We start from the raw sequence: 10,276 nt of genomic DNA on the forward strand, positions 1-10,276 counted from the left end.
GTTTCGGTTCCAGCACCAAACAGGTCCAGAGTGCAAAAACACAGATTGTCGATATCAAAACCAGAATCCTTGTCTTCTTTCTGATTGAGACACATGAGGCAGACGTTGTTGGCATGAGTCATGTGGGATGAGAAGAGCTTCAACACAGCAGGGAGGTCTCACCTCTCCCATCTCTATGAGGAAGGAGTCGATGTAGTCTCTGGGTGACGAAGGGTCCAGGTTCTCTCTGTGCTCCTTGATCTTTACTTTCGTAAAATTTTGTAGCTCTCGTATTATGGTGAAAATCCTCTGATGAGGTCCAGGCAGCCATTTCATCAGCGTGGGCAACGCGTTGTAAATCTACAGAGGTGAGACAGAGAGAAATATCCATTGTTCCATCAAAGTGGTTCTGACTCTCCAATCTTCAATTGCATATCCAAGTATTGAATGAGAAGTCAGAGTTTTTTTTTCCCATTACAGTCCATGAACTGATCAGGGGCTACACAGTGGCACAATAATACAGTTCACTGAGCACTGTTGCCTTGCAGCAAGTCTTTGGTTCCAAACCTGGCTGGGGTCTTTCTGAATGAGGTTTGCAGATTCACCCTTTGGATACATGGGTTCTTCCTGTACCACCCTGCTCTCTCACATACTCCAAAGACATGACTGATAGTTTAACTGGTCTCTGTTATTGTCTTTCGCTGACTGTCCTGTGTGTCTCTGTGTTGTCATGTGATGATGACGTGATGGGGATTTCACCCAATGACTGCTGTAAATCTCTAATCTCAAACCAGTCTACTCATTCTTCTCTGAATGCCGACATCAACAGAGCATTTCATCCAGCCATCTGGATACTTTCTTTAAAACCCAGTCAATGCCCTTTCTTCCTTGTTCTCATGGTCAGTTTGAAATTGTCAAAGTTTTCTTCATCATATAGTTGACTATTTGTGCTAATAATGGGTTGAACAGATATAGACAAATGAAATGGTCAGATGTACTTTTCCATGTGCCAAGTGTTAGGTCAAAAACAATAATCTTTTTTTTTTTTTTTTTTGGTTTGGACATTTTATGCTGTCCTCACCTGTGCCCACACAGTTCCTTGTAAGTAGACAATCTCATCAAAGTGTTGAAGGATGATCTTGAACTGCTTGTCATTGTACTCAAATCGATTCCCAAAGACCAAGCAGCAGATGATGTTGGACACGGCGTTGTTGATCAGTTTATGGGCATTAAATGGCTGACCTAAAACAAAAACAAGAAAACACCATGATCATTTAACCAGCTGATGAAGTGTAGGCAGGTGCTCTAGCACTTCCTGGTAGATGGCTACATTGACTGTAGACTTCAGCAACCCAGTGGACCAACACCAGTAGATGAAATGAAACCCTAAAACCACCAATGACGGTGGAAACTTCACACTGGACATCGAGCAATGTGGATTCTGGTCCTTTCCACTCGACCTGCAGACACTGGGACTGGATTTCCAACATCGCCACTTTTTGCAAAAATAGATCCCTCAAAAAAGCTAAAGCAATTTTAACTGAACACAGCTACCTCAAGTTTCTCTTTTACCATGAGGATACAGGTTTAAAAAGCTGCAGAAAATACACAATTAGGAAGTCCTTTTCCTGTTACTTTCATTTTCAAATACTTCTTGTTGACTGTTTGTCTGTGTGTCAGTCGTTTTGCCTACACTGTGATGGTTTTTAACATACAGACCATGTCTATAGTTGGTAACTGTACTTTTTGATGGCTGTCATACCAGTAAGGTCGGTGTAATAAACCAAACATACTAAATATTCCAGACAGGGTTTTCTTGAACACAAAATAAGATTTTCCTTTTGTTATTTTGTACCTTGTAGATCAGCAAAAGCCTCTGTGAGATACCGACACTCCTGCTGGATGGATCGCTCCAGGGTTTTCTTTCCCAGACCAAAGTTTCTGAGAGTGTGAAGAGCAAATCTCCTCTGCTGCTTCCATGGATTACCGCTGGAAACTACAAGGCCTTTGTGAAACCAACAAAGAAAACTTTATTTGTACACTTATAGAAAACTTATCAAATTACCAAACCTGACAGACTAATATTCTTTGTGTAAAATGAGATGGATATTTTAAGCTTTATTTGAAATTGCAGATTGTGACAGAAAACATTAAGAATGTCACCTTTATTCTCAAATAAGGCTTCAAACAACGGAATGTTGGGACGGTCGATGAAGTTTTCTCCTTGTTGGATAAGAGTCTCTCTCACCAGCTTGTAGCCATTGATGATGACAATCCTTCCACCAAACAAACGGAGACTGAAAACATTCCCGTATTTCCCTGCAAACTGAACACAGAGAGATATTTCATTCAAGAAATAAACATTTGAAGAAAGGACAACTTAAAGAGGTATAATGCATTCCATCATCTTTGTCTCTATGTATCTTCAATGTGCTCAACTATAAAATGGGGCGTTTGTGAGTTTACAGTTTCAGACATTTGAAATAATAATAATAATAGTTAGAAATATTTTTAGAACCTTCATCCATCCATTACCTAGTGTGTTTATACTTGCAGGATCACAAGCATTATACAAATTTTAGATTATTTTAATTGGATGCTTGTCATTTAAACTTTCACATAGTTTTGGACTTTTGTAACTGTTGATCGTGGTAACTAAATCTGGCACAACATACCGCAGAATCATTTTGGCCTATTTGGATGACTGTCGATTCTACATAAATTTGTGTACTTTACTCATTGACTACTTCATATACATGTGATTTTTAAAAAAAAACAACCCTTAAATAATAACATCTAACAATCAGCAATAGCCTGTATTGTGACAATATAATACTAAAACCATATTTGGAGTCCAGTAGTTATCTAGTCCACAGCATTCCCTCTTTTTCATGAGACAAATATTCATCCATATGAGCTACACAGTAGGGTTGCAGCACAGTTATAAATATGTTGATTTACATCACAAGTTGTGACACATTGTCAGCATCTTTTTGCATACTAATTAAAATAAATATGTATTTTTTATATCAATGACATCAGGGAGATTTATTAGATTTATTGTGACAGTTTCTTATTATTCCATTACTGCACGAATATTATCATATCACTGATGAGAAGGTTAGTGTATAAATTTTCATTACTGTTTTTATTTTTTAAAAGTGAATATTTTCAAAGTATATTTTTAAGAAGAGATGGGGAAGGCTCAAGGGAAATATAATGAATGACTGTGAAATAGTTAAAAAGTTCATAGGCAAAAGATTGTGAGAACAGAGCACTTTGCTCTAGAGAAAACAAAAAGGTTAGAGTCCATTTCAGCCACCTTTATACTCTTCAGTCAACATATGTCCCAATAAAGTATTTTATCTGAACTTAATCTAAGGTATCTTTTATTTTTTAAAAGAAATATAATTTTGTTATGATTCCTTCATTTATTGTTTGAGTCACTGCTTTATATTTGGGAAACAACATTGTTTAAAGACAGGATCTGTATTTTATTACTGTTTTCTCTTACCTCTTTAAACTGCAGGTGAATTTTGGACGCCTTGATGCGAGGAAGGTCTCCGATAAAAGGAAAAGACCACGGACCTGGTGGAAAGTTACTAGGCACTCTGTTCTTCAAAACGTCTGTCAGCAGCAGAAAAACACAGACAAATATCAGAAGACCTCTGAGGTCTATCCAGTCCAAGCCGAGGAGACTCAGGATCGCCTCCATGTCGTCTGTGAACTCCGAGGTGGAGCAAATGAACCAGATGTTTTAGCAAATACAGCAGGAAGCAGATAAGATGAACTGCACTGAGTTAAAGTTTTACTAATAAACACAGTTGAGATTCAAAATAAAACTACTCAGTTTTTATCTATGTGTATGTCTTATTCAATACAAATAATGCACAGCTTTTTACTTGACGTTTTTATTTCATTTAGTTAGGTTTGATTACAAAAGTGATGACCTGTCAATGAAACTGACATGAACAAATAAAATTCATAATTTTTGCCATGATGATGAACTGATTCTTGAATCTATTTCTGACTGAAACACAATATTTGTCATGAAGTGGGTTTGAGGTGGTGAGGAGAGACGAAGGCTAAATCCGGGTTGTAGTGAAAATGATGAGATTTAATGAAGGAAGCTCAAAACAGTGGAGGATGACAGGCAGCATGGCAGAGAGGTTAGCATACAGCTAATTGCCAGTAGCAACTGATGACACTGAAGACTGAATAGGAAAGCTGAGCTTACCCAGGTCTATCCAGTTCAACTGGCCAGCACACAACAGACAAAACTGACATTAGACAAGGACCCGACAAGAGACAAAGACAACAGGTGGACTTAAATACACAGGGAGGGTAATCAGGGAATGAGATACACCTGGGAAGCAATCAACAGGGAAGACAGGACAGGGACAGGACTAAACACAGAAAACCTCAAAAATAACTACACAGAAAACACAGAACATAACAATATTCAATGGCTCCTTTATTGAATATGTTGCATGTTGACTTCATGTTAGTGTGTATTGAAAGACAACTTTGAATAAAAAAAAAAAACAACTGAATTTGTCAAATCATTCTGAAATTTTACAACACCCTCTTGTAGTGCTCCCAAAACGCCACTGGGGGCCGCCACTCCCAACTTGAAAACCTCTGACCCAAGTCATAACACGTGGTCACCTGCAAATCCTTGTAAATCTGCATTTTGAATTCTTAAACCATTAACGATTCCAGCCAAACATTTGTGAGACTTGATGATTATCCTGAAAGTAATTACAAGGAAAATAAACAAGAAAATAGCACCGACTGAATTGAAGATTTGTTCAAAGTACTGTTAATACTACTTTAAAAGAGATGGACATTGAGACAAAAAATAAGAATGCAAAATCTAAAAAAATGTGTTGCTAAACAGAAAGTACATGCAAGAAATATCTTAGGTAGTTTGATTACACGAAAGTGTTTTCATGATATTTGGGCAAATGCAGTTTAAATGAAAGGCTTATCTAATGAGTCTGGTCCAATAAAATCACGTTTTTTTCCTAAAACAGCCATTTTCTAAACATTTTAATCTTTATTGCACTTTATAGGTTCATTTTCATGTTGACTGCCATTACGATTCATTTTATAGTAATTTTATAGTTGTTTTTTGTCATCAGTCAGCAGGTTAACGTGGAACGGCACAGAGGCGGTAAGGTTTCGGACAGCGAGTGAGTCCCAGTTTGAACTCCAGACTGGGCTTTTCTCCTGGAGGAGATGAAAACGTGAACCTCTGGAGGAGGGAGGTGAAGAAGAGGAACAGCTCCATCCTGGCCAGCTGCTCCCCAAGACACACACGTTTACCTGAGAACGCAGAATTATAACGTTTTTAATCAGATATGATGGCACAGAGACTGTGATCGCCTTAAAATTTACTTAAAATGGCAAATCATTGCCAGGGTCAGCAATAAATGGAACTGTGATATGATATTTCACTGAGACACTACATGTCAAATTAGTTCAACAAACTTAAACATCCAACCTGCAGAGAAGGGGAGAAATGCTTCTCTCTTCCTGAATTTGCCGTCCTTTTCCAGAAAGTGCTGAGGATTGAAGGTGTACGGAGTTTCCCACATGGACTCATCGTGTAAAACTGAGTCCAGTATAGCAAGAATCATGGTGCCCTGAAAAATCAGTGTAGCGTTAGTCAGATAGGACCAAATACTTTGTTTTTCTGCTGACTGATAGAAAGCCACATTATTACAAATCTTAAAAACATAAAATAAAATAACTCAAAAATACTACTTGATTGTATTTATTTATTTTATTTTATTTTATTTTTTCATTTTAGCCTCTTAGTTTCCACACTGAATATTCTCAAAGTTAGTTCACAAAGCTCTCCTCAAACAGTGCAGTCTAAGACGTCTAACTAAAGTTTGACATGTAAAAATAGGGGAGGCATCTAAATAAAATAACGCATGTGCAGGTCAGACCTTTGGGATGGTGTATTTATCCACTGTAGTGTCCTGGTTAGCTGTGCGGGCCACATTGAGCGGGACGATGTTCCCCATCCTCTGCATCTCATGGATGACAGCGTTGGTGTAAGGCATGTTGTCTCTGTCAGCCGTAGACGGCTGCCTGTACGGACCAATCACAGCGTCTATCTCAGCCTGGACTCGCTCTGCATGCAGAGCAAAACAGAACAATCTGAGTCTATGAGAGGGAATGCATACTGTACAATGTTAGTTGAGTGTAGCAATGGAAAAATGTGTGACAGACTTAAAGATGCACCATTCAATCCAACCTTGTATTTGTGGGTTCAAGATCATGTACAGCAGCCCCCAGTGTAAAGTGGTGGTGGTGGTTTCGGTTCCAGCACCAAACAGGTCCAGAGTGCAAAAACACAGATTGTCGATATCAAAACCAGAATCCTTGTCTTCTTTCTGATTGAGACACATGAGGCAGATGTTGTTGGCTTGAGTCATGTGGGATGAGAAGAGCTTCAACACAGCAGGGAGGTCTCACCTCTCCCATCTCTATGAGGAAGGAGTCGATGTAGTCTCTGGGTGATGAAGGGTCCAGGTTCTCTCTGTGCTCTTGAACCCTTACTTTAATAAAACCTAATATTTCATGTGATATAGTGAAAATCCTCTGATGAGGTCCAGGCAGCCATTTCATCAGCCAGGGAAACACGTTGTAAATCTACAGAGACAGAATAGAGAAAAATTGATTGTTTTGTTCTGACTCTACGATCTTCAATTGCATATCCAAGTATTGAATGAAAGCTGTTTTTCATGTAAATATTTTTTTTATTGTTTTACCATAAACTTTCTTTTGTAAATGTTCTGCCATTCTCACCTGTGCCCACACAGTTCCTTGTAAGTAGAGTGAATCGTCAAAGTGTTGAAGGATGATCCTGAACTGCTTGTCGTTGTACTCAAATCGACTCCCAAAGACCAAGCAGCAGATGATGTTGCCCACGGCGTTGTTGATCAGTTTTTGGGCATTAAACGGCTGACCTAAAATAAAAACAACACCATGGTCATTGAACCAGCTGATGAAGCCTCTAGCACTTCCTGGTACATGGCTACATTGTCTGTTGACTTCAGGAACCCAGTGGACCAACACCATCAGACGAAATGAAACCCCAAAACCATCACTGACTGTGGAAACGTCACACTGGACATCGAGCAATGTGGATCCTGGTCCTCTCCACTCGACCTGCAGACACTGGGACTGGATTTCCAAATGAAACGCAGAATTCAATTTCATCTGACTGTTTTATAGTTGCTTTATTTAATTTCTTAAAAACATTCACCACATTGTCAGTCTTCTCAGCAGAATTGCCAAACCCTCCATGAACAACATAATTACTCCCTGCAAAAATAGGTGCTTCAAGAAAACTAAGGCAATTTTAGCCGAACCCAAACTGCTGCTGTTTCTCTTTTACCACGAGAATGCAGATTTAAAAAGCTGCAGAAAAAACTCAATTAGGAATTCATTTTGTTGCTACTTTCCTTTTCAAATACTTTTTGTTGAGTGTGTTTTTGTGTGTGTCAGTTTTTAACACACAGACCATATTTGTAGTTGGTTACTGTATTTTCTGATGGCTGTAATACCAGTAAGGTTGGGGTAAGGTTGGTGTAATAAACCCAATGTACTGAATATTTCAGACATGGTTGTCCTGACCACAAAATAAGACTTTCCTTTTGTTAGTTTGTACCTTGTAGATCAGCAAAAGCCTCGGTGAGATACCGACACTCCTGCTGGATGGATCGCTCCAGGGTTTTCTTTCCCAGACCAAAGTTTCTGAGAGTGTGAAGAGCAAACCTCCTCTGCTGCTTCCATGGATTACCGCTGGAAATTATAAGACCTTTTTTGAAACCAACAAAAAAATAAAAATAAAAATTATTTTGACACCAGAACTAACTCATTTCTTTGTGTGAAATGAGACGGATGTTTTCTTGCTTTTGACAGAAATAAACGTCACCTTTGTTCTGAGCTACGGCTTCAAACAACGGGATGTTGGGACGGTCGGTGAAGTTTTCTCCTTGCTGGATAAGAGTCTCTCTCACCAGCTTGTAGCCATTGATGACGACAACCCTTCCGCCAAACAAACGAAGACTGAAGACATTCCCATATTTCCCTGCAAACTGAACACAGAGCAGATATTTCATTCTGAACGCAAGAAATAAACCTTTTAAAAACCTTTGAAGAAAAACATCCGAAGTACAACTTAAGAAGATATTACACATCCCAACATCTTTCTTCAATATGCTCAAATAGGAAGTGGGAAGTTTGTCAGAATATGCTTTCAAACATTTCAAATAATAATCATAATTATAAATATTTTCAGTACATTTGTTGTCTTAAAGTACCCAACTCCTTAAGTTTTTTTCTATACTACTTTCTTCTTGTACAGTATAATTTTATTTATTACTGTCATTTAAACCCATATTTGGGACTATGATTAAGTTTTTTTCCTCTTTTCTGTCTGTTCTTATGTAATTATATACGCATATGTACAGGTATGTGAATTCATTTAACCATACTTTTTATGTGCTAATATCAACCCTTACTTCACTTAAAAAGATAACATAAAAATTTGATCACAAAGTACATTTTTAAGGTGAGGTGAGAAAGGATCAAGGGAAAAATATGATGAATAACAGTAAAAGCTATATATGCATGTTTAAGGTTAAATAGCTTACTCAGTTAAAATTGAGCACTTTGCTCTACAAGAGAAAAATAAAAAGGTTAGAGTCCATTTGAGCCACCTTTACGCACTTTGAGTTAATAATCTTCTGTTCAGCAAAGCATTTTATCTCAACTTAATCAGTTATGTACTTTACTTTTTTCTAAGATACGCATTTTATTCATTTATAGTTTGAGTCAATTATTTGTGTTTGGGAAATAAGAGCATTTAAAGACAGGATCCATGGGATTCTGCTGAGCCTTGCACACTTATTAAACAACAACGTTGACTGTATATTTTATTATTCTGTTTTCTCCTACCTCTTTAAACTGCAGGTGAATTTTGGACGCATCAATGCGAAGAAGGTCTCCGATAAAAGGAAAAGACCACGGACCTGGTGGAAAGTTACTAGGTACTCTGTACTTCAAAACATCTGTCAGCAGCAGAAAAACACAGACAAATATCAGAAGACCTCTGAGGTCTATCCAGTCCAAGCCGAGGACACTCAGGATCGCCTCCATGTCGTCTGTGAACCCCGAGGTGGAGCAAATGAGCCAGATGTTTTATTAGCAAACACAGTGGGAAGCAGATAAGACAAACTGTACTGAGTCAAAGTTTGACAGGTGAGAACAGCTGAGTTTCAAAGTAAAACCACTCAGCTGTGTTGAACCAGGAGCTGCTACCAAATCACAAACTATCTATGGAGCCAAAGAAGTAAAACTCTCTTTTTCAAACTGTATTTTAAACTACAGTGAAACCCAACTTAACAGTGAAGCAACATGAAACTTTTCAGGCTAAAATGATCAAATCACTCAGAATATTTATATACAAGTCACATAAAAACCATTTGTAATACCAATTTGTGGGGGGATTAATGTTGCTGTTAAACTCATTTGTAAACATATTTCACCACTTCCTAATATTGTTTGATGAAATAAAGAGAAGTTTTAATGTCAACCTCTCTGTCCAATTTGTAAAGCATCAGTGTTAAAGAATTCATAACGCTCAATTTCTAAAAAATAATTCCTTCAAAAGCAAAGATAATAAATTAGTAATTAGATTAGATTAGTTGTTAACTGATTTCTACAATAGATTTATATTTGTCCTTTAATTTTCGAGAGCTTCATTCTTTAGAACTTACACAACTTACATAAAGTTGTGTAAGTTCACAACTTTATGTGAACTTACAAAAGTTTACCAGTAGAGGGCAGTGTAGGTTACAGAGTCCAATGAAACGGTAAATAACACCTACAAAATGGCTTTTGAAAATCTTCCCTCTGCCTCCACATAAGAGTGAAATCAAACATGAAAATGTTAAATATTAATGTAATGAAGGTCTTCATTACTTGGCGGCACAACACTTAAAATGTGTTAAATGATAAAAGAAATGCATGATGAAGGAAATGAAACAGATACAAATAGATTGAAATGTTTGTTTATTGTGTGTTTTCAGTGGCATCTCAGCTGGAACTGATCATGTCCTGTTAAAATACAACAAAGGAATAAAATAGGTATTGATTGTTAAAATGTTTGAAGGCTTTGTATGGGTGTGGCTTACCTCTCTCTTCCTCTGCAGGGCCTGAACACCATAGACATAATATAAGGATAGACGCCTCATGCCCCGCTGTCGCCTATTGT

The 10,276-nt window shown here is 37.7% G+C and overlaps 3 protein-coding genes across 3 annotated transcripts in view; all 3 read right to left on the minus strand.

Annotated features, from left to right (window-relative positions):
- LOC106949693 (cytochrome P450 2J2-like) overlaps positions 1-3,754 on the minus strand; it is a 29,995-nt gene extending 26,241 nt beyond the window's left edge. The window contains exons 1-6 of the mRNA XM_015036127.1: positions 3,494-3,754; positions 2,143-2,305; positions 1,835-1,984; positions 1,061-1,221; positions 163-339; positions 17-80 (exon numbers count right to left, since the gene is read on the minus strand). Of these exons, the coding sequence (XP_014891613.1) occupies positions 17-80; positions 163-339; positions 1,061-1,221; positions 1,835-1,984; positions 2,143-2,305; positions 3,494-3,694 (916 nt within the window). The 5' untranslated portion in view covers positions 3,695-3,754. The remainder of the gene's footprint in view (positions 1-16; positions 81-162; positions 340-1,060; positions 1,222-1,834; positions 1,985-2,142; positions 2,306-3,493) is intronic.
- Positions 3,755-4,441: 687 nt separating this feature from the next.
- On the minus strand, positions 4,442-9,743 carry LOC106949692 (cytochrome P450 2J2-like). Its single transcript, XM_015036124.1, has 9 exons — positions 8,959-9,743; positions 7,934-8,096; positions 7,667-7,816; positions 6,802-6,962; positions 6,469-6,645; positions 6,248-6,386; positions 5,937-6,124; positions 5,486-5,627; positions 4,442-5,307 (listed from the first exon to the last, which is right to left on the minus strand). Exons 1-9 carry the CDS (start codon positions 9,157-9,159, stop codon positions 5,132-5,134), a joined length of 1,497 nt encoding a protein of 498 aa, XP_014891610.1. The 5' UTR covers positions 9,160-9,743; the 3' UTR covers positions 4,442-5,131.
- Positions 9,744-10,098: 355 nt separating this feature from the next.
- The window catches only part of LOC106949663 (cytochrome P450 2J2-like), an 18,699-nt gene continuing 18,521 nt past the window's right edge, over positions 10,099-10,276 (minus strand). Inside the window, exons 10-11 of the mRNA XM_015036067.1 lie at positions 10,197-10,217; positions 10,099-10,119 (exon numbers count right to left, since the gene is read on the minus strand). Of these exons, the coding sequence (XP_014891553.1) occupies positions 10,099-10,119; positions 10,197-10,217 (42 nt within the window). The remainder of the gene's footprint in view (positions 10,120-10,196; positions 10,218-10,276) is intronic.

The sequence above is a fragment of the Poecilia latipinna genome, unplaced genomic scaffold (assembly GCF_001443285.1).
Source record: "Poecilia latipinna isolate Pla-1442-1.1 unplaced genomic scaffold, P_latipinna-1.0 Scaffold357, whole genome shotgun sequence".
Taxonomy (NCBI): Eukaryota; Metazoa; Chordata; class Actinopteri; order Cyprinodontiformes; family Poeciliidae; genus Poecilia; species Poecilia latipinna.

Bases quoted from the DNA above. Each gene is read 5' to 3' on its own strand.
- LOC106949692 (XM_015036124.1), bottom strand. From the start codon at position 9,159: ATGGAGGCGATCCTGAGTGTCCTCGGCTTGGACTGGATAGACCTCAGA. The intron at 6,646-6,801 runs GTGAGAATGGCA...CTGTCTCTGTAG, and splicing joins AAGGAACTGTGTGGGCACAG to ATTTACAACGTGTTTCCCTG. The intron at 5,308-5,485 runs GTTGGATGTTTA...CTGCGTTCTCAG, and splicing joins ATTTCTCCCCTTCTCTGCAG to GTAAACGTGTGTGTCTTGGG.